Consider the following 20857-nt stretch of genomic DNA (forward strand, 5'->3'; position numbering starts at 1 on the left):
ACAAAAAATGTTTTCTAAGCTTTGTTTACAATGTCCAGCACTGTTGTTTAATTTATAAGCGATACGATTGAACATTTCCATTATTTAATTAGTGTTTAGTTGTGCAGAGAAGAGCGGGAAGAGAAGCCAAAGATTGTAGTTTATATTTCGAATGTAAATATGCAGCGCAGTGGGGGAATAGTTTATGTTTAGATTCAATTTCGGTTTTATGCCCAATTAGTAGTGTGTTTTAATGACTAATCTAAAGCTTAGCTCTGCTGTTTCTCCTACGTGTATTATTATTATCAAACAAACAAGTTTAAAGCGCTTTGTGCCAATTAGAAGGAGTTTAATTACCCATAGAACGTGTGCGTGAGTGTGGAAAGTGTATGTGAGTGTGTGGAAAGTGAGTGTAGAACCAGGGAATGTACAACCTAAAGTGTTGCTACGAAATGAGGCAAGCAGGGCCACTATTTTGTGTGTGTTTTGTGTTGATCTTAGCTTAAATATATATACCAAAAAGAGGATTATTTATACATTATAAATATAGACATACATATTCCCATATTGATAACCGAATGAATCTACGTGTAGATTTGCAAAATAAAAACCAACCAAACCGTTGTTTCAGACAAATACTTTCGAGGTCTTTGAGGCAACTAAAACTATGACTGATGCTTCTACTTATAGCTAAGTCTTTATCTAATCCTATGGCATCTTCATAACTATCCAAGGAACTCGATTGTAATACTTGTAGTGATAATAGTCATAGGCCAGCTTGCCCAGTATGAGAAGTATGAGGCTGGCCAGCACGCCATTCAGCCAGTCGATGGGATGTATCTGCGCGCCACTCTCCGCACTCACATTGCACATGTCCTGCCGGCTGAGACTGAGCACCTTGGCCAGCCGCAGCTCATCCTCCTGCATGTAGGTGCACGTCACATTCCACGCATCCCGCACAATGTCCCGGTACTTGTTGAGCAGCTCCCGCAGTCGCATGCCAAACTTGCAGGTGCAGTGCCAGGGATTCTTGCTGAGCAGCAACAGATTCGCATTCTCATTGTCGTTCAGCGCATTGTCCAGGGCATAGACGTGCAGCTTGCGCAGATTGTTGCCACGCAGATTGAAGAGGCGAAAGTTCTGCAGCCAGAAAGTGTTCTCCAGATCGTCCACATTCGAGATGCGATTGTTCTCCAGATGCACATCCACCACATGGCGGTAGTGGGGATTGTCCCGCAGCGGATTGATGTCGCTGATCTGGCATAGAAGTAGAGTTGAAACTACGACCCTTTAGGCACAATCTCTCACCGTCTCTTACCAGATTGTCGTTGATGGTCAGCGTCGTTGTGTTCTCCGGCAGATAGGCGGGCAGGCTGTGGAACTGCATGTGGGAGCAGTTGACCGTGTACAGTGGAATGTGTGTCTTGGGCAGAATGTGGTGCATCAGGCAGGTGCAGTTCCTGAGGTCCGGATGCGATTGGCACTCCTTTTTCAGCTCCTAAGAACGGGAGGAATTAGCTAGAGTCTAAGGATCGTTGAGAGCTCCAAATGCGCACCAATTTGTAGTGCATCACCAGCAGCATCTGTCGCTCCTTGTACTTGCGATCGGTGCACAGCAGCTCATCCCTGTCCACCACGAGTCGCCCCTTCTCGGGCTGCAGCAGCAGCCACTTGAAGTTCGCGTGCAGTTCCAGGGATTGCCAGCCAGGTAGAGCTGCTCAAAGGAGCGTGGCAGCAGCAGCGGGCCATCCAGCTGGATGAGCTGGTTCCAGCGCAGATCTAGGACCTTCAGCGTGTGCACCCGCTTGAAGGTGCGCGCCGAAATGTACGAGAGATTCGTCCACGAGATGTTGATGCTCTGCAGATAGGCCATTTCGGGAAAGTCAAAGGTGAACTCCGTGAAGCCGCTGTACTCGATGGTCAGAGCGCGCAGCCGTGGCAGCTTCTGCAGCTCGCCCAGAAATCTGGAGGCATCCAGCGGCCAGCCACACAGCAGCATTTGCTGAGCAGGCAGCGGCTTGCCCAGCTTACTGCAGGCAAAGAGAGTCAATGTAGGAACAAATCTTCGGGTAGGGTTCAGCTCATACTCACGCCAGTGCCCCCAGGTTGTTCATGCCGCCGTAGCACTTGAGGAATCCATTGCGGCTCAATCTGGAGCAGTTGCCGCCCGCTGCCTCTGGCATGGAGGTCCAGTTGAAGCAGCTCTGACTGTAACCAGCGGGCATCCTCAGGGTCGTGCTTGGGATGGCCTCAAGCGCTGTCAACGTCGTCGCTGCTGTCCCTGTCTCATTGCTGTCAACAGCCGTGACGTGGTGGAGTCTAGGAAGACGGGTAAATTGGTAAGTAAATAATTGGGTACATCACACTGATCCCCCTCCTAACCCTACACATCTCCGCCCGAAAGCTTTGTGGTCTATTTTTAGCTCAGTCGGCTCTCCCCTCCACCCGCCCAACTGGTGATAATTCCGTCGCACTGCGGACACGGGACCCGCGACTCTCGTTTAGGGCTTGATAAGCAGCCGCCAGGTAAGTCTTGATTGCTTTGGGGAAAAACACAGCCTCAGATAGAGACTAAACAATTAGAGCTAGTTACTAGTTGTAAAAGGTTATATCAGCGGTATGAGTGGAGAGGTTTCATCTCAAATGCGAGTAGAAGTTTTCGGGTGCAGACTTGGGTAAATATATTCTAGATGTTATTCCTAGAGTTCCACTACTCTCAAGTACGAGTTAATCTGCGTAGTATGGGTTGTTGTTTGCACTGCCTATATACTGTTTAGCTCTTCTATTAGCGAGCAGAGAGCCCGAAGTATATCACATGATGCTCCCACTTAGCACGTACAGAGGTGGCAGATCGCTGTGTGACAACATTTCCGAGAGCTGTCAATGTTTACCAGGAATTATTTGGGTATTTGGTGGGAGATATAATCTCGAAACTGGACAAAGTCGTTGCTCTTTGAGCTGAATGTACAACAACTGAAAGCTTTATTGCCCAAAAGTTGCTGGTTACACTTTCAGTTACAGATAATCTTATATATCAATCGACTTGCATATCCCGCCGTGCTTTTGCCATATATCATACATTTGTTTGCGTGTCTAACACACAATTAGCAACTATTCGTGGCACTCGGTTCGCCTTCGAGGTGTTAAATTGAACAATACACAATTGGAAATACAAGAATAGACATGCAAAAATATTTACTTAATAAAAAGTCGACAAGAAATAACTATCGTTTGGTAGCAGCTTTGTTTGCAGTCAAATTCAAGTGGCAGCAACAATTGGCGAACAATAAATATTTGAATACTTATGTTGGGTTTTTAATCGTGCCATTCCCTAAAATAAACCACTCATGCCGAAACTCTTTCTCTCTCTCTCCCTCTCTGAGTGAAAATTATCGTCAATTAGCATTGGCAAATTCTTAAAGTACACAAAATGCCAAAGCCCAGACCTGAATTCATTATTTTTCAACCAATTCTGCAACCGAATTGATCTTTATTTATCCGTAGAAGTTTCACCAACGTACACCATGGCGTATGATTAATAAAGATTCGTCTCTGAGGCGCGCCGCAATGTCAGATATTAATTGAAAAGTTTCACTTGTAGAGCATTTATGTCCATTGAGTGTGTTCTCCGGCGTCACAGGCGTTTCATTTAGACAATCAAATCGATTCGATTTGCTTCGGCAAGTGGCAGAGGAATAAAAGATGAAATTTATGGCCCTTGGCATAAGTTGTTTATAGCAGTGGGGGGGCCAGCACAACACACGCTGAGTTATGCTGCGAAAAGGGAACTCCCGTGCCTTCAATTTTCAATATTTACTGTGCCACCTTCCACACAGATAGGAATCGATAAAAGGTAATCTGTTATTTGGTTTCTTCTTCCACACTTGAAACAGGTCTATCAATTCCACAATGCAAATAGATCTGAATAAATCTACTTATGAATCGCTCACGAAAGCGGCTGTCAATTGCTTTTGGTTCGTTTGGCGATTGACAGAACAGAAAATAGACAAGAGAGGAGGCAAAATGCCTACCGAAATCCGCAACTATCCGTATTCCAGATCTAATGGCATTTTGGTGTTGTATGAATTTGATAAATAAAATAAAAATAAACGCCTTGTGATAAGAATTTCAAAATAGAATACCTCAAAAAAATATCACATTTCCCTTCCGTGAAGGCAAAGAAGTTCTCTTCAGCCTTCGCTGTGTGGGGTGTGGGGTGTGGGGTAGGATAGATAAGTAAAGTCGTAGAATGCTCGCAGCACTCGGTGTGGCTTTGACTTGAATGCTGAGGAAGTTGCTGCCGCTACCTGGGAAATATACGGCCTCTAATTATGTCTCTGGCGTAATAAATCTCAGCAATCTCCAAGTGTCAACACAGATGACAAGAAGAAGTACAAAAATATGGCAAGAAATGCTCCACCAATGTGTGGGGCTGATGTTGATGTTTTATATTTTGAGTTGACTTTGTATCAATTGGACTTTATATTAACCATAAAACCCAATCAGCACGGATCCAATAAAGAGCGCTGCGCTCTGATTTGGTTTCAACGATAACTTTGGCACGGGTGGAGGCGGTTTAACTATGAACAATAACCCACATATGGAATGGCCCAGAATAGGTTTTAGTGTGCTTATTAGTAAATAAGCTAGACTAAACACAGACACAGATGAGTGCTGTAAACACTTGATAAGAGCCAGAGACACACATTTGCTTACAGCGCATACGCCGCTTTACCTCATCATCGAGACCATCACCAAGAGCAGCGAAAGGGCGCCACTCACAGACCACTTTCCATGCGTACACCCACGGATGTTGGCTCGCCGTGCCATGATCTCTTTTAACAACAGGAACCAAAGTCTATTTCGAGATATTGTTTATGCAAATTTCGTTCAATTTTCACGTGGAATACGAAAACTCATTCCATTGTCACAAAAGTTTGTTGCCGAAATTTGTTCAGATTTAGCGCACATAATTAGGTATTTATTTTAATTTCGCTACGCAGGCATGGCTGATGTTCCGCTGCTTAATCGCCACTCAATATCCGCGGGTGTCTCTGCGCTGCCATGTGCCCAAGTTCTGTGCTCTGTTTTGTGCTGCTTGCTGCTCTTTGCGCGCTTTGAGTTCAAATGAGGCGCGTTTGCGAATTGCTGGTTGATTTTGGTTGGTTCTTCCTCTTTCACGCCACAGATCTCCAGCACCGAAAACAGCTGACCAGCGCAAAGAGAGGAGAGTGTGAGAGCGCTTGAGAGCCGCTACGTGGGGGCTCGTTCGTATCTCGGAGCAGCTGTTTTTGCCTGCGCGCGTGACGTTGTTGATTTACGATCAGTGTCAGGGTCGATGTTTGTTCGTATTAAATGATGTGCATATGTTTCTGCAACATGTTGACTGGAGACATGACGAATCCACACTACCTGGTTCAACACTCGACGACTTTGGCGCATACAAATGGCCAGCAATGGGCCGCCAAACCGATTTTGGCTCAACAAATGGCTAATGTGTTGAATAAAAGTAATTAATAATCCACGGAGTACGAGGTGCATGCAATCGTTGCCTGGTGTAACATCATCTTTATTGTACATCAAAATATGGAACGCACTTTGATCTGATCAGCGCTAAGCTACGGAATATAGTTAACAAAAACCGTTCACTAGACACAAATATATAGTGCGCAATATGTGTATAAGATATATACTCTCTATGTATGTATGCATCCTGTAGGTGCGGCTGTTTAACAATCTATTTGGGGGTCTTGGACTTTCGAGTTTTGTGCTTGTCTTTGCGGCAGTTGCCTCTTTGGACCAGTGAAATGCAATGATAATATATCTACATATGTATTTGCATATGTTTGTAGGTACATATGTTCAACAGTTGTCTCCTTTGTGCAGGTACACTTACGCCTCCTCCTCCTGCCACTTGTCTACACTAAAATTTTGGTATAACATTGACTAAAGCTGAAATCTCTGGTCATTCACTTAATCACTATCCTGAGTGGGTGTGTTACGGCCATTGCTGCCAGTGGCATTGGGTGTTGGGCCATCGCCAGCTGCCTGCACCTTCTCGTTGGTCTCGGCCTGCTTCTGGCGCTCGTAGTCACGCACATCCTCCAGTGTCATGCCGTGCCATTCGTCCAGCCAGGCAAAGGCCTGACGATGGCCCAGCAGCAGTATGTCGCGTATGCCGCGCTGTATAAAGTCCTCAACCTTGGTCTGCAGGCCCCAGACCTCGAAGCTGGCATGGACTACCTTGTAGGAGCACATGATGGGCTTGTCCGTTTCCCGCCAGCCCTCAACCAGTGGACCGCGATCTAAAGCACGGAAGAGGCGTCACAATTAATGTCTGGGGATCGCGACTTGTGGGTTACTTTACTTGTTTTTATTGATTTAAAGAACTTGGGATCTTCCTCGCGCTTGTAGTGCTTGGGGCTGAATTCATCGAAAGCAATGTCCAGGTGATCCACAGAGCGCAGCTTCAGCTCCTCCTCGCTAAGATCCAGACACTGTCAAAGAGATTTGTTTTAACAAAAGAGCGTACTGACTGGAAGTCTGTGTCTCACGTTATCTGTGGTGCCATTGTTGTCCTCATATTTGGTCTTGATCAGGACATTCAACTTGGGTATGAAGGAGCACTGTGAATAGAGGGAGGAGCGGTCTAGCGGAGGACATACAGAAATAAACTTTTGTGTGTAATTACCGTATACTCTACATGGGAGGGTTGGAAGGTGGGTGGTGGGTTTCCAGGCATTACCAATTACAGTTCCATTATGGCACATGAAATTTTAATGAGAAAATCGAAATCAATAATCCATTCTAAATATATTTCTGGCGTGTGTCTAATAAAACGATTTATAAATAAGCCCGCAGCAAAGTAAAAGTACAAATCGAATGCCAATCAGAGACTTGCAAACTGATCCGAGCACTTATAAAGCCATAAATACGCGTGATAGATAAGGGAATCAAAGGGCCAACAGCTTATTCGGGGAAATATCTATGTATGTACATGTGTAGCTCTCTGAAGTGCATTGTGGACACATGTGTAATCTGATATTATCAGAACAGAGCGGAGGAATGCGCTGGGAATTCTAGCATTTGTTAACAAAATGCCAAACGCTGATTGGAACCGAGTCGCTGTCTGTTCTGGCCAGCATGAAATTGATATCGGCTGCCATGATGCCTAGCAATGGTGACGTATTGGTGGCATGACAAGTGTGCGTAAGACTTTATGGGGGGCTTTATCGGCAGACAAACCCCCACCAACACATGCCCTTGCCCGATTGATATCCCCGGAATAGCTTGATGTTCTAAGAACGGACAAGGCCTGGGCAGCTGCCATATGGCCACAGTAGAAAGTGATAAACATAAACACAAGGTGCGTGTGGGGAGCGACACGACACCCCCCGTGGATGCGCAAAGGTGGGCTGCTGCTGTCCACCCACTCACCTGTTAGCGTGTAGGGATAGTAGTTCCAGGATTTCTCTATCACATAGAAAACGCGCGGGCAGATGGCTTGCACCCAGTAAGGCAGTCGACTGTTTTAAGAGGGGGAAGCGAACGAATCTTTGATTAGATGCCAAAAGTCTATGCAAAAACCTGGCGCCGCTCACCTGGATAAGTGGATGTGTTTCTCTGTGTACTGGCCCTTGCCGTGGACATCATCTTCACAGGGTTTGTTCTCCACCACCTCAACGCCTTCGCCCTCCTCGGACTGCTCCAGACTATGGCGTGCTATCATATACAGCTGGCCAATCTTGTACTAAGAAATAATGACATAAAATCAGGTGCTGGCGACAAATGATGGATGGGCTCACCTCCTCCACGGTTAGCGGCATGCACACACGATATTCCTTCGTCAGCACCATGTCAAAGCGTTTCAAGACGAGCCTTCACAGAAATTAATATTCCAAACGTTACGCAAAACAATCCGCCACACACAACACGCCAGCCCGCAGTGTGACCGTGGAGATGTGGATCAAATATACCGCTTAACCCTCAGAAATATACCAAAATATATCTGGTGGCTTTCAAAATATACCTTAAATGTAAAGAATTCCAAATCACATTCCTCAATTCTGATATTCGATTTAATATTTCAAGCTAACTAGGACCCTCAGCGCTAAACGTGCAATTTTATGCAATTGTTGAATCAATTTGTAGCAGCATTAATTAACTTAAATGATTCCCATTTATTGAATTATCTCGAAAATAACAAATAAACAAAGAAAATCAACTTGTATTTTTGTTACATGGTAACTACATGTGCTCTGCGTGTCAGCGACATATTTATAGACTCTATAATATAGAGTATGGACACTTTTTATATCCTATAATAATAGGATATATTCATTATTTTATGTTCAAATTCTTTATGTTTGATTGTTTTTTAATAATTATATTTGTGTTTCTGTTTTGGCTCTTGTGGCAGTACAAAAGTTAAGTCTCTAAGTGCTACATGGCAATAAATAGTCGAAAATAAACCTTAATTCTAATACATAGCGCACATGGCACTGGTCTTTCCTCACAACCCGAATACTATCCACCCATCGACGCTATGGAATAGCCACCAGAGTGGGTCACTCTTGAAACTATTCCACAGCGCCGATTATCACATCGTAAATTATACTCCCCCCATTCTTAACTTAAACTCTATCCTAGACCAATGCCACGAGATTCAAGAGTTCAGTTTGGCATTCTCTTCGGCGGCATCAACAGTCGTCTCCATGGACTTGGAGGTGGTGCGCTTCTGCATGCGGAAACGATAGTAAATCTCCGGTGCCCAGGCCAGAACCACCACCAGCAGCAGCACAATCTGGGCGTACAGGCAGATGATATAGGAGTCGGTGTAGTCGCGCACCCATCCCAGCAGCTGTCCCACTGTAATGACAATCACGCCCTTCGACATCATGCTCAGCCCCAGACCGCCGGCCAGCTTGTCCGAGCGACAGTGCGCCGATATGGTGAGATTGTTGTTGATCACGGTGGCAGACTTCATCATGCCCATCAGTATGGACATGGCAATGATGACGCTCAGGTCTTGGCTCTCAGCCAGCACAAGACGCGCAAACAGTAGGCCAGCGGTGCCGAGCAGGAAGACCACGCGGTAGGGTATCCTCAGGTGATCCGTAATGCAGGGCAGCAGCAGGCGACACACGATGTCGGCACCGGCCACCACGGACATGCAGAAGGCCACCACGGTGCTGTTCAGGCCAGCCGTCTGGCCGAGAAAGTCGGGAAAGATCATGGTAAAGTTGATGGTGGCCGTGTAGACCAGCGCCATGCCCACAATGATGCTCCAGAAAACGGCGTCCTTGAGCAGCTCCAAGTCCATGGCCTGGACCAGTCGATTGCCCATTCGTAGGCACAGCGACTCGCTCTTTGGCTGCGCTTCTTCGATCTTGCTTTGAGTTGCTACAACGACAATCTGCAAGGGACTCGATTGTCCCTTCTCCCCATCCGTTTCGGCCAGCAGGCGAATGTGTCGGCGGTTATTGTGCTTGACGGGCGGATTCAGTGGCTTCAAAAACATGGCACCAAAGAGCTGGAAAAATGAATATAATTAGACCTGATTCTCGTTTGAAATGTTCGTTCAAGACTTACCCCAGTCAATGAGAGTGCAGACATGGCGAGGACTGCAAAACGAAAGCCGTGGTTATCCAGGAAGTAGCGCACCACGTGGGGAATGAGCACTTGTCCAACGCCAGCACCTGCCAGGGAGACGCCCACGGCACGGCCTCGCTTGCTGCTGAAGTGGGAATTGATGGCCATGAATGTGGAAGGCGAAATGAGTCCCAGGCCAAAGCCCACAAAGAAGCTGTAGCCGACGATGAAATGCCAACTCTCTGTGGCAAAGGAGCAAAGCGCCAGGCCAAAGGAGACCAAGACGCAGCCCGTGGCTGCCACATTGCGCGGCTTAAAGCTCTTGATGGCCGGCCCAACGAACAGGCCCGAGAAATTCAAGGCCAAGCTGTTTAGGTTCGTGATCAGCGCCGATGTAAAGGTGTCCTCGTTCATCCGACGCAGCTCACCCACAAAAAGCTGTCCAAATACGGACAAAATGGACTGATTTGTCATCTGTGAGGGCGAATAAAGAACAACAATGATGTGGGTTAGTTAATTTTAAATTCTAAAACGCAATTGTTGATTGCTTACATTAATGACGGCCACGGCTGCCACCACAACCCAGCCCCAGCCACCGTCTGGAACAACACGGCTCGTCTGCACATCCATATCTGGCTAAATACGCTCCAAGTTTGCTAATACAATGGCTTCAGGCAGCTGAAAACAGGTAAGATAAGAATATTAAAAACGTTTGTCTTGTTTATGGCATTGATAGAGCGTCAAGATAAGCAGAGCATAGACCAAAGGCAGCTAAGCACAACCGATCTGAAGCTGAAGCTGACTTACGCGTCTATTCGCCTGAAGGTGAATGATTTGTGTCTTCATTCCCCAGACACTGCGTGGCCATTTCGTAAACAAATCTCCGCGTATTAACAAATTAAATTAAATTGCTTAAATTGCTTAATTTAGTCGGCGCAGTAAAAATACGAAACTCAACCCTGTTTCTGTTGCGATACCATTGTATCGATAGTTTTGGAGATGGTATCAATCAGCTGTGCCATTTCCGACTCGAATAAGTTAAATTAACAATTTGTCCGCATTTTCCTTAATTATAGGAGACCTGAGGCACAATGCCGTGCTTTATGTGCACCCATAATGTAGATAACGCCATCAGCAATATCAAATTCGATTCCGTCGAAGCTGACTCACTTGGATTAAAGCAAATAATTGAAAAACACTTTTGGTTGCGGGTAAACAAAAACACAAATCGCTTGGCTTGAGTTTCGAATAAATTTGACCACTTTTCATTGCAGTTTACTGATCCAGTCAGTGGATACGTGTGCGGATCATGCTGGGAACAATTGTTGCTGTTTCACAACTTCTATTTAACCGTGGAGAATGCCCACAAAGCGCTCGCCGCACTGGCAACAAAGCAGCCCGAGGAGACCGAGGAGAGCAGCACTCCAACAGCCGTGGTTGCGGCCGTTTATGGCGGCGCTGTAAAGGATGAGAACGAGGAGAGCGTGGCAGCTGCCGTGAAGCGCAGGCGTGGGCGTCCACGCAAAACGCCTGTCGCTGCCAATGACGAGGAATTTCAGAACGTGCTGGAGCAGATCAATTTAAATGAGATTAAAATTGAGTATCCCGAGGCAGATTTGACCATCGCAGATGTGCTGGAGGATCAGGAGGAGCAAGACTTTGAGTCACACAGTGGCTGCGCAACGGAAGATGACGAGGACGAACTGGAGGCGCCCAAACCGACTATCACTCGCAAGGCTCGTGGACAGGCCCGCGGGCGTGGCCGTGTGCGGCTCGCAGAGAAGCCAAAAAAAGCCCCCGTATACAATCAGCAGAAGTCGAGCGAGTTCAATGACTACATCAAGCAGCACTACAAGATGCAGTGTCCCGTGTGCAATGCCCCCATGGAGGGTTTCTCAGATATGCTCGTACACGTGCGGCGGGAGCATCATCAGCGCGGCTACGCCGTCTGCTGCAATCGAAAGTTTAGGAAGCGCGGCGTACTGGTTGACCATCTGCGCCGGCACGAGGATCCCGACCTCTTCAAGTGCACAATCTGCGATCGCGTCATGGGCCAGCGGCGCAGCCTTGAACTCCACATGCGAATGCACAGCGCCAAGTCGCAGGGGCGGCTCTACCAGTGCGATCATTGCTCGAAGAGCTTCTACAGCGCCGTCGTCTGTGAACGCCACAAACTAACGCACATTCCCAAGGAGCAGTGCCAGGTGAAGTGCACCAGCTGCGACAAGACGTGAGTGGGGCCAGCGACTAAATTGTGTTCTAAGACTTCTGATTCATTCTCTAATTTGCAGCTTCCCCACCCAATACACCATGCAGCAGCATTTCAAGCTCGTGCACTTGAATTTATATGCCAAGATCTGCGACGTTTGCGGCAAGTCGATACGCGGGCGGGAAGCACTCGTCCGGCACATGAAGGAGCACACGGGCGCACCGCAGGCCACCATCGAGTGCCATTTGTGCGACTCCAAATTGACCACCAAATACGGCCTGGCGCGTCACATCAAAATGATGCACACTCTCGAGAATCTACAGCCGATGCAGTGCGAGCTTTGCCTCAAGGTTTCACCCAGCCTGCAGGCGTACCAGCACCACCTGAAGTACACCCACAACACGGCACGCAATCATCAGTGTCCGATGTGCGAGAAGGCCTTCAAGCGACCCAACGAATTGCGGGTAAGCCAGAGGGAATGTCACCCCATCTGTTTGATAGCCATTGAACCTGTGGGTTTGTTTTGTTTCTAGGAACACTTGACAACGCACACGGGCGAGGTGCTGTACACCTGTCCCCACTGCACGCAGACCTTCAACTCGAATGCCAACATGCATGCCCATCGCAAGAAGGTGCATCGGAAGGAGTGGGAGGAGCACCGCCGGCAGCGCTTGGTGCGGGGACGCAAAAAGGATTCAATCATTGCAGCCAGCGTGCGCAAGACCACCGCGGGCAGGGAGGACGGCAGTGCAGAGCCACAGTCCACGGCTGTCGAGGCACTAGCTAGTCCTCCTGCAGCGGAGGAGTGCTAACACAGTGGCGCATAATAAAGCGAAAAGTAATTTCTGTTCAAAGAACTGCGAGAATCGATGTGTAAAGTGGGGGCTGGGCGACTGTAACCGGCTGTAACTGGTTCGCGGATTGCACCCTGATCATCTCGAACTGGTATAACGGACATCGACGCTGCCTTATCAGCGATTAAGGTCGAGTCTGGTAATCACTTTTTATTATATTTTCATGCCGCGAGCACATATAGCACATGGCTCTGTGGCTCAAGCTGGCTTCAGACACTCGAACCGGTTTGGTTTGGTTTTTTAAGTGGATCTGCTCCACGTCTTATCAACGGATTGGATTGGCATTATCATGCTCAGTTCAAAGGTACCATCGATCGGCGTGTGTGTTTATGTCGTTTTTTCTAGTCTCATGCAGAATGCTTGAAATCTGTGCCATCGAAATGACAAAACAATTTGTTGTTCTTTTTCTAGCAGCATCTCAGAGATCATCCTGTTTACCGATGGAATATTTTTAGATTTTTCAAAGATTTCTAAAAGTACCCAAGATCTTTGAACCTTTTGTAGGTGTTTCCCCACAAATTGTCGCTCTGTGCAGGCCTGGGAAATCACTTCAAGTGGTTCCCAGACCAGACATTCGAATGGGAATCACAAATTAAACGAAGAATCTCCTTCTATCCCATCCCGTATCCTCCCTACTCAGTGTTCCCTGTCCACCCATTTCACAAGTAAGAATTCTTGCGCTCTAATTTGTACTTACTCGACGAATTATAGACGTATTTTCATTTGCACAGAGAGAGCAGACACTATTTACTTTTTCCAATCTTGTTTGTTTGGTTTTATATTCACACTATCACCTCTTAGAGGAGTTCTTTTCTGGCTGATGCTTATCTAGCGACGAGCAAATATTGTTTGAGTAAAATGCCTGGCCCCATGCCTTTTTATAATGCCGAATGACAACTGAAATACATTATGGGACACAATGTGTGGAATCAAATTGAATTTCGCAACGCATTTTGGCGCCAAAGTATCGATTAATATCGATTGTTTTCAAGCTGAAATGCACACCTGCCCGCTCAGCTGCTTGCAGCTGTCTCTTTCGCTCACACAAACGTGTGAACGTGTCACCCAAGGTGTTTTCCTTTGGATTTTCCTTAATTTCTATTGCATCCTGAACAAACTATAGGCCAGAATGGTGGACGATAGCACCAGGAAGACACTGAGCAACATTCCACTGTTACAGATACGTGCTGGGCCACGCGAGAAGGACGTGTGGGTGCAGAGACTCAAAGAGGAATACCAGGCACTGATCAAGGTGAGTGGCGCAGCTACAGCAAAATCGTCTCAACTGTTGCATTGTTTGTCTTGCAGTATGTGGAAAACAATAAGCAGTCGGGCAGCGACTGGTTCCGCCTGGAGTCCAACAAAGAGGGCACCAAATGGTTCGGCAAATGCTGGTACATGCACAACCTCCTCAAGTACGAGTTCGATGTGGAGTTTGACATTCCAGTGACATACCCAACGACAGCGCCCGAGATAGCGCTGCCCGAGCTGGATGGCAAGACGGCAAAGATGTACCGCGGTGGCAAGATCTGCCTAACAGATCACTTTAAGCCACTGTGGGCACGGAATGTGCCAAAGTTCGGAATTGCTCATGCCATGGCTTTGGGAGTGAGTGACACAAATATCCAGCAAAGAAATCTACTCATGAATCTATTTACAGCTGGCACCCTGGCTGGCTGTGGAGGTTCCCGACCTCATCGAGAAGGGCATCATCACATACAAGGAGAAATAATTATGAATTCGATTTCTGTTTGGGTTGAGGAAGCGGCAAAGAAAACGAACAAATGCAAAATGTAATATGAAAGTCATTTTATCTTTGCGTTTATTTAGTCAAAAGTCAAATTGGAAAAGATCATGCTTCGTCCCTGCTCCATCAGCAACGTCTTAGTCCTCGTCTCGTCTTGTTTTGTTTTGTTTCATATTAATAATCATCATCCATCCATCCATCCATCCATCGTTTATAGCATAGCCTAAGTTTTGTGTTTATGTGGTAAGAATTTCATTTGGTTGATTTCATTTCAGTTATTTGATCTGTGAGCTTGTTCCTCCCACCAACTCCTCCTCAGTTCATGTGATTGTTGTTGTGGTTGTTGTTGTGGTTGTTGTTGTTGTTGCGTTGCGAAGACTGACGCCAGGTGTCTGACCAGATTGAGCTTGGCGAGGTGAATGGATCATATTGAGTAGGCAGACTCTCGCCGGGTCCTGCCACTGCTCCAGTTACAGCTCCAATTCCTATTCCTCCTACTGCTGCTACTCCTGCTGCTGTCCCCTGTTGTTGCTCTTGTGCAATGTTGTGCGATGTGGCCAGCAGCTGACTGAGACCCGGTGGCGGACGCACAACATTCACCACGCCCGTCGGCTGATCCGGCCAAGCACCGTAGCCCAGCGGCGACCAGGGCGAACCCCAACTGTTGCTCTCCATATTGGCCAGCAGCAAGAGTTTCTCCTGCTGCAGCTGCTTCTGCTGCTGTTCCTGCTGTCGCTGCTGCAACTCCAGTTGTTGGGCCTGCTGCAGCAGCAATTGCTGCTGCATAACCAATTCGCTGCGCTCCCACTGCACCTGCTGTTGCTGCAGCTGCCGCTCCCGTTCCCTCTGCTCGTACAGATCTGCAAAATGGGAGATTTGAGCTAAAGAGAAACTGCTTGGACTGTGTATTCTGTGTCTTGCTTACCATCCACGGGTGGCAGCTCAATCTCCGCATTGGCAAAGAGCGAATTGCTGGCGGTGGCCGACAAGGGCTCCCACAAAGATGTCATCGCTGGCGGCGTCGAGTTCTTTCTGCTACCGCCAATCGGTCCGAGATCGCTTGATGTTGCAGCTGATGGTGCTCCTGCTGCCGCTCCTCCTCCTGCTGCCACTGGTTGTTCTACGACTGATACTGGAGCTGCTACCGACGCTGCTGTGGCTGCTCCTCCCAAATGTATTCCATTATCCATGGGTGCCGCCTGGCTACTGGCTGTTTGTAGCACATCCCTAAAGGACACTCGACTGCTGGTCTCCCATGGCGAGGTGATGCACTTCATGGTGTCCGGCGAGGCTGGTGGCGAGGTGCTGGTCGCCGCTTGGCCAAAGTTGAGCTGCTTCTGGCGCTGCTTACGCTCCGATTTCCTTACTGCGCCCACAGCCGTTGTGCCATTGGTGGTTGCTTTTTGCTCCTTGCGTCGCTCGCGCTCCCTCTCGCGTCCCGGAGTCTTGCCCAACTTCTTGGCCGATCCGTTCTGTTCCTTTAGCACGCGTGGCTCCTGCATCTTGACGGGTTTGGGCGATATATTCTCCGACTGTGGGGCACTCGGCTTGGGCAGTGGCTTCTCCTGCACCTCCTGGAGGACTGGGGTACACACAGGCGAGGGTTCTGCTTTGGGGGAAGGTTCCGATTTGGGGGAAGGCTCTGCTTTGGGTGAAGGCTCTACTCTGGGAGTTGTCTCTGCTCTGGGCGCTGGCTCTGCTTTGGGGGAGGGCTCTGCTCTGGGTGATGGCTCTGCTTTGGGCTCTACTTTGGGCGCTGGTTCTGCTGTCTTGGGCGATGGCTCTGCTGGCTTGGGCTTAGCTGCTGTAGCTGCCACAACCACGGCTGTCTGTCTGACCTTCTTCTGGGGTCGCACTGGCGCTGCTGGCTGTGGCGGTGAGGGCGTCGCTGATTTCTTAGCGGGCTTCACAGACTCCACGGGCACTGGCGCTGGCTGTGGAGGATTGGGTGTGGGATTGACTATGGCTTGGGGCTTTGGTTTCGGTGCTTTCTGCAAATGCTTGCTGAGGGAGTTCATGTCCATGCCCCAGGATGACCAGGAGGGCTTGGACTTCCGCGACGCTGTCGTGGTTGTGGGCGCCATGAATGTCCTCTTGCGCACTTCCTTCACTTGGTTGCCATTCCTGGCCCGCTGCTGCTGCTGCTGCTGGTGGTTATGATGGTGATGGTGCTGCTGCTGTTGCACTGCCTCCGCTTTGGCTGCCGCCTCCTCGGCCTGCATCTTGACAATGTTCCGCAGATTAAAAGTGGGCTGAACGGGGCCCTTGTACCGCGCCGCATCGTACGCACTCTGCTGGGTCATAATGGCCTTCGAATCGAACACGGCCGCCACCAAAACCAGACAGAAGCTGGCCAGCAGCACCACAAGTGCAGCATTGCGCAGCGAGGTCTCCCAGACGGGTCGCACCAGATGGACGGCGCACTGCTCCACGCTCTCGGACGGCATTTGGGCGAGCATAAAGTATCCAATGTCGTAGGTGAGATTCGTGATCAGCGTCAGCGTTCGCTTCACGCGCGATGTCGTCAGATCCGAGCTGAATGCAATCTCCACTTTGCGCATCTCATTCTCGCCCAGATCGAAACCTGCGCAGTCCATCACCTTGAAGCCGTAGTCCTCGCAGGGCAGCGAACCAATCAGGAATCCCTCGATCCTCATGGGTATGACGCCCGCATTGCGTGCCGTGAAACTCCGGACCGTAACCACAGCCTTGTCGCCGGACTGGCAGTCTGCAAACTGATCCGGCGGCACATCGAAGAGCAGCGGCGTCAGGGAGCCGGGACGACGATTGCCAAAGCGGAACTGGGACTGCACGGCGCGCGCCTGCAGCCAGACAGCCTCGTAGAGCGTCAGATTACTCCTCACATGGAGTAGGGTGCAGTACTTCTCCGGCTGATAGGCGCTGAAGGTGATTGGAATGGTGAGGCTGGAACCGCCGGGCAGCAGGATGGGGCCACCGGCCTCGGGCAGCGAGAACACCTCACGGTCGGTCAGATAGCAGCTGGTGGAGCTGACATCGATCACCTCGTGGGGCAGCGAGAGTTGTGTGCGTCTGGCGTAGGCCGGATCCGACAGGAAGTAGTCGAGGAGCAGCGGCTGCTGCGACGGATTCGTCAGCGTTATCCACTGCCGCTGCACCTGACTGATCTCGATGGCAGGCGTGGGCGGTATGGGCTGGAACTGCACCAGCTTTGGCCACTCGACGGCAATGGCGAAGTCCAGCTCCAGCGGCGGCAGCTCGTCGCTGTGCAGCGTCAGGGTGAGGGCCTGCAGCTGCCGCTTGAACTGCCGATAGAGCTCCGTGCGCTGGCGCAGCTCCACGCCATCGTACAGCAGATTGTTGTTGATGCTGCTGGGCTCTCCGCTAAGCGATCCTCCACCCGGTATGCTGGGGAACACGGCCTGGTCGTTGGTGGAGTCCCGAATGTAGCACTGACTCTGGCACATGGCCGTCGGCTCAAAGTAGATGCGCCCCACCTTGGTGAGCGTCTGGGCAGCGATGGTGGTGCCCTTGGCATTGAAGTCCTTGAAGCGTAGACCCGGCTTGGCGAAGCTGATGCTCTTCACGTGCACGGGATGCGTGAAGCTGGAGCGGATGCTCAGCACAGCGGTGCAGATCTTGCCGGGGAAGCAGTTCTTGAAGCTGAGCTGCTCCTGGTCAATGTCCAGCTGTCCCATGGAGGCCTTGAACTTGACGGGCACCCGCACCACCTCGTAGGGTGTCCACACCTTGAGGGTGCCCTCGGCCGGACCATCGATGTAGGTCTTGACGGCCACCTGGAAGACGGCGCTGTCGCCCTGGCCCAAGTACCGGCAGATGTGCAGGCGCGTGGCCTCGTTCAAGTCATCCTGCGAGTTCTCAATGTCCTCCGCGAGCAGGCAGCCAAAGAAGGAGCTGGTCGAGTAGACGGTCTTGGGCTCCTTGAAGAACCAATTTGTGATCTTGATGGGCATGGGATTGTCGTTGCGCAGGATGACATAGCCATCGCGCGACATCTGGGCATATGGCACAGTGCCCAGATCCAGCTCCAGGCTGGGCACTTCCGGCTGCAGCTCTCGCTCGCGCTTCTTCTGTGGTATCCGCAGCACAAAGGGCTGCGCGGAGACGTGCAGACGGCCGCTGCACGAGACCACTGGCATCTCGAAGGTGGTGACATTCGTGTCGATCCGCAGCGAGGACTTGAACATCACCTCATCGTTGAGCAGATTGAGCTTTAGCAGCTCCACAGAGTCGCCTGGCTGCAGCAGCACTTGCAGTGCATCACCCATCATGGTGACCTCCAGCAGCGACTCGTCTATCGGTTCGCTCAGGCTCACATTGTAGAGGATGAGCGGCATGGCAAAGTTGTTGCGCACCACCAGCGAGCGTTTCCGCTCCAGCGGTGAGGCTGCCTCCGAGCCATCGGCGGTAGAGCCGCCGGTTAGAAATTTGGTGACATTCCCGTCGAAGGAGAGGCCGCCCTTGAAGATCTCGGCTCGGACCAGAACCGTGAAAGGTTGCACTGGCTCCGGGCTGGAGCTGGAGCTCTTGCTGCTGATCACCAGCAGATCGTTGATGGTTTCGCTGCTCTCGAACAGCTTGGGATCGAGCACGATGCTCGTGCTGTTGGGATCGAAGAAGAGGCCCGGAATATTCCGCAGATAGCTGCCGAAGAGCTCGCTGCTGTGCTCGTTGTGGTCGTGCATGTCCAGCTTGAACTCCATGGCCTCCGCATTGTGGGTGGCCACGCGACCGAAGTCCGCCAGCGGGTTGCGTGCGTAGGGTGTGTGCTTGGGCAGGATCTCGAACTCCACGGGTATCACCAGTATGCTCTCCTCGAGCTCCTCCAGTTCGGATATCTTGATGCGTATGTAGGCGCTGTGGTTGCCGGCGGTGCGGCCATGGAAGGAGATCCGAATGACTGGCTTCAGCGTGTGCGGCGGGATCTCCCAGAGATTCTGTGGTCCCTCGGAGCCACCGCTGGGCAGCTCCAACTGGAACTCCCCGCCACTGCTGTAAATCTGTGCCATAGATCCGGGTTAGTGGTGCATTTGTTGTGGACTGTGTGTACCACTTACCTCGAGTATCTGCAGCGGACGCTCGTGCGGATTGTACATGTGAATCTCTGGGGTAAGCGTTGCATTGATGGGCGCCTTGATGCCCACCAGCGGCTTCAGCCGATACGGACACTCGCTGCCCTCGCCGCGCACCGTCATCTCCGCACGGCCGAAGGATGTGTGTATGAGCAGATCCGTTGATATGGCACCCAGCTGCCGCGGCAGGAAGACCACACTGAATGTCGTGTTGCCCAGCGGCGGCACCTCGCGCGTTCCAAAGAAACTGCTGTAGAAGGCCGGACTGGGACCCACCACAGAGTTCAGCTGGAGCGTGCGATTCGTGTGCTGGTTGAACAGCGTCACTTGCTTAGTGCGCGCCTGCCCCACAGACCATATTCCAAAGTCAAGGTGGGGCGGCACGATCCGCAGGTCGCCCAGCATTTCGCTGTGGTCGCGCGTGTGCGGCTCCGGGAGACTGATGAAGCTCTCCTGCAGGCCCTCCAGCACTTTTTCACTGCTGGGCTCCAGCTGCATTTGCATTTGCTGGTTGTTGCCACTGACTCGGGCGCCGAGCAGCACGAACAGAGCTGGTATCAGCCTCAGGACGAGCCGCAGCGGTAAATATGTGTACATCGTGTGTGGGTTTGGTTGCAGTTGCGCTGCCCTAGCCTTTCCAGTTACTGTCCAGCGTTTTTCGGTCGTGGTTTCCTCTGCGTTGGGCTTTATTTATATTATTCAATATCGTCTCGTCGCTATTATCGCTTATTTTCTGGACTCGTATTATCAGCTGTGTCTGTGGTTAGCGATGGCAGCGCAGCATGCCGATAAGCGATACTATCGCATAGCTATACATATTTGCATTCTCATGCACATGGAATTATTTTCAGTTAGTTTCGTATGGGATTTATACATCAAGATGATGGTTAGTTTGTATAAAGTGCAATCTCATGGCGTGGTGCATATCTAGAATTGCAACAATCAGCTGATTTGAGAACCATTTTGGTGGTATACTTTTCGGCTGCGGAAAATGTGCGAAAACAGAGCGTGTCCCCCTCTCTAGGTCACACACCATGAAACCTTCTTTTGGTATCGATAGCGTATATCGGTTCTCTGTGACTTCACCTCGTTGCGGTAACATGTACATAAATAAGAGGGCTGAGTTGTTGGATTTTTCCGTATTTCTGTATATATCAAAAATATTTATGCATGCCTATATTTTAAATCAACCATAGTTTATTAGCCCACACCTGAATATAATATTAATATTTTCAAAATAAAACGCCGATTACTTTTGCTTATTGCACCAAAATATTGATCTATTTTCAAAACAAGCCTGCGCATCGATATTGCTCGCATGACACTACACTTAAACATTTCACTTATCTAAAATTCGAGCGGGAAAGCCATCCAGAGAGAGATGGAGAATAATAGAAATATATTA

General features: G+C 49.8%; 6 protein-coding genes across 8 annotated transcripts; 2 read left to right on the forward strand and 4 right to left on the reverse strand.

Moving 5' to 3' along the window:
- Window positions 1-94: 94 nt before the first annotated feature.
- LOC117890367 (protein singed wings 2) lies at window positions 95-5099 on the reverse strand. The gene is given in 6 exon segments (XM_034795162.1): window positions 95-1236; window positions 1298-1477; window positions 1536-1660; window positions 1663-2009; window positions 2071-2298; window positions 4715-5099. Coding segments are annotated over 6 exon segments (1524 nt in total). The 5' UTR covers window positions 4810-5099; the 3' UTR covers window positions 95-687.
- A 561-nt stretch (window positions 5100-5660) lies between these two features.
- Window positions 5661-7932, reverse strand: LOC117891401 (cytoplasmic phosphatidylinositol transfer protein 1). The gene is made up of 7 exons (XM_034796845.1): window positions 7785-7932; window positions 7581-7729; window positions 7417-7505; window positions 6671-6678; window positions 6534-6605; window positions 6347-6476; window positions 5661-6284 (listed from the first exon to the last, which is right to left on the reverse strand). The coding sequence occupies exons 1-7, from the start codon at window positions 7833-7835 to the stop codon at window positions 5953-5955; spliced, it is 831 nt and encodes a 276-aa protein (XP_034652736.1). The 5' UTR covers window positions 7836-7932; the 3' UTR covers window positions 5661-5952.
- A 420-nt stretch (window positions 7933-8352) lies between these two features.
- Window positions 8353-13464, reverse strand: LOC117890461 (monocarboxylate transporter 13). 2 transcript variants are annotated; one of them, XM_034795309.1, is made up of 4 exons: window positions 13331-13464; window positions 10123-10248; window positions 9571-10044; window positions 8353-9511 (listed from the first exon to the last, which is right to left on the reverse strand). In XM_034795309.1, the coding sequence occupies exons 2-4, from the start codon at window positions 10198-10200 to the stop codon at window positions 8645-8647; spliced, it is 1419 nt and encodes a 472-aa protein (XP_034651200.1). In that variant the 5' UTR covers window positions 10201-10248; window positions 13331-13464; the 3' UTR covers window positions 8353-8644. The 2 variants fall into 2 exon arrangements, with proteins under 2 accessions (XP_034651200.1, XP_034651199.1); XM_034795308.1 differs by lacking the exon at window positions 13331-13464 and adding an exon at window positions 10378-10531.
- On the forward strand, window positions 10578-13008 carry LOC117890458 (transcription factor grauzone). The gene is made up of 4 exons (XM_034795304.1): window positions 10578-10781; window positions 10845-11800; window positions 11862-12243; window positions 12313-13008. The coding sequence occupies exons 1-4, from the start codon at window positions 10662-10664 to the stop codon at window positions 12589-12591; spliced, it is 1737 nt and encodes a 578-aa protein (XP_034651195.1). The 5' UTR covers window positions 10578-10661; the 3' UTR covers window positions 12592-13008.
- A 187-nt stretch (window positions 13465-13651) lies between the features above and the next one.
- Window positions 13652-14441, forward strand: LOC117890469 (ubiquitin-fold modifier-conjugating enzyme 1). The gene is made up of 3 exons (XM_034795324.1): window positions 13652-13885; window positions 13942-14241; window positions 14294-14441. Exons 1-3 carry the CDS (start codon window positions 13763-13765, stop codon window positions 14363-14365), a joined length of 495 nt encoding a protein of 164 aa, XP_034651215.1. The 5' UTR covers window positions 13652-13762; the 3' UTR covers window positions 14366-14441.
- On the reverse strand, window positions 14426-20224 carry LOC117890455 (transmembrane protein 131 homolog). Of its 2 annotated transcripts, XM_034795293.1 has the most exons (4): window positions 19438-20224; window positions 16072-19380; window positions 15306-16035; window positions 14426-15240 (listed from the first exon to the last, which is right to left on the reverse strand). In XM_034795293.1, the coding sequence occupies exons 1-4, from the start codon at window positions 20047-20049 to the stop codon at window positions 14696-14698; spliced, it is 5196 nt and encodes a 1731-aa protein (XP_034651184.1). In that variant the 5' UTR covers window positions 20050-20224; the 3' UTR covers window positions 14426-14695. The 2 variants fall into 2 exon arrangements, with proteins under 2 accessions (XP_034651184.1, XP_034651183.1); XM_034795292.1 differs by having other exon boundaries at window positions 15306-19380.
- Between the last annotated feature and the right edge of the window lie 633 nt (window positions 20225-20857).

The sequence above is a fragment of the Drosophila subobscura genome, chromosome E, assembly GCF_008121235.1.
Source record: "Drosophila subobscura isolate 14011-0131.10 chromosome E, UCBerk_Dsub_1.0, whole genome shotgun sequence".
In the NCBI taxonomy this organism is placed as follows: Eukaryota; Metazoa; Arthropoda; class Insecta; order Diptera; family Drosophilidae; genus Drosophila; species Drosophila subobscura.

Bases quoted from the DNA above. Each gene is read 5' to 3' on its own strand.
- LOC117891401 (XM_034796845.1), bottom strand. From the start codon at position 7,835: ATGGTGCTGACGAAGGAATATCGTGTGTGCATGCCGCTAACCGTGGAG. The intron at 7,730-7,784 runs GTGAGCCCATCC...ATTATTTCTTAG, and splicing joins TGCCGCTAACCGTGGAGGAG to TACAAGATTGGCCAGCTGTA. The intron at 7,506-7,580 runs GTGAGCGGCGCC...CTCTTAAAACAG, and splicing joins AAACACATCCACTTATCCAG to TCGACTGCCTTACTGGGTGC.
- LOC117890461 (XM_034795309.1), bottom strand. From the start codon at position 10,200: ATGGATGTGCAGACGAGCCGTGTTGTTCCAGACGGTGGCTGGGGCTGG. The intron at 10,045-10,122 runs GTAAGCAATCAA...TCGCCCTCACAG, and splicing joins CAGCCGTGGCCGTCATTAAT to ATGACAAATCAGTCCATTTT. The intron at 9,512-9,570 runs GTAAGTCTTGAA...TCATTTTTCCAG, and splicing joins CTGCACTCTCATTGACTGGG to CTCTTTGGTGCCATGTTTTT.
- LOC117890458 (XM_034795304.1), top strand. From the start codon at position 10,662: ATGCCGTGCTTTATGTGCACCCATAATGTAGATAACGCCATCAGCAAT. The intron at 10,782-10,844 runs GTAAACAAAAAC...TTTTCATTGCAG, and splicing joins AAAAACACTTTTGGTTGCGG to TTTACTGATCCAGTCAGTGG. The intron at 11,801-11,861 runs GTGAGTGGGGCC...TCTAATTTGCAG, and splicing joins TGCACCAGCTGCGACAAGAC to CTTCCCCACCCAATACACCA.
- LOC117890469 (XM_034795324.1), top strand. From the start codon at position 13,763: ATGGTGGACGATAGCACCAGGAAGACACTGAGCAACATTCCACTGTTA. The intron at 13,886-13,941 runs GTGAGTGGCGCA...TTTGTCTTGCAG, and splicing joins AATACCAGGCACTGATCAAG to TATGTGGAAAACAATAAGCA. The intron at 14,242-14,293 runs GTGAGTGACACA...ATCTATTTACAG, and splicing joins CTCATGCCATGGCTTTGGGA to CTGGCACCCTGGCTGGCTGT.
- LOC117890455 (XM_034795292.1), bottom strand. From the start codon at position 20,049: ATGTACACATATTTACCGCTGCGGCTCGTCCTGAGGCTGATACCAGCT. The intron at 19,381-19,437 runs GTAAGTGGTACA...TCTATGGCACAG, and splicing joins GTCCGCTGCAGATACTCGAG to ATTTACAGCAGTGGCGGGGA. The intron at 15,241-15,305 runs GTAAGCAAGACA...CCCATTTTGCAG, and splicing joins TGAGCTGCCACCCGTGGATG to ATCTGTACGAGCAGAGGGAA.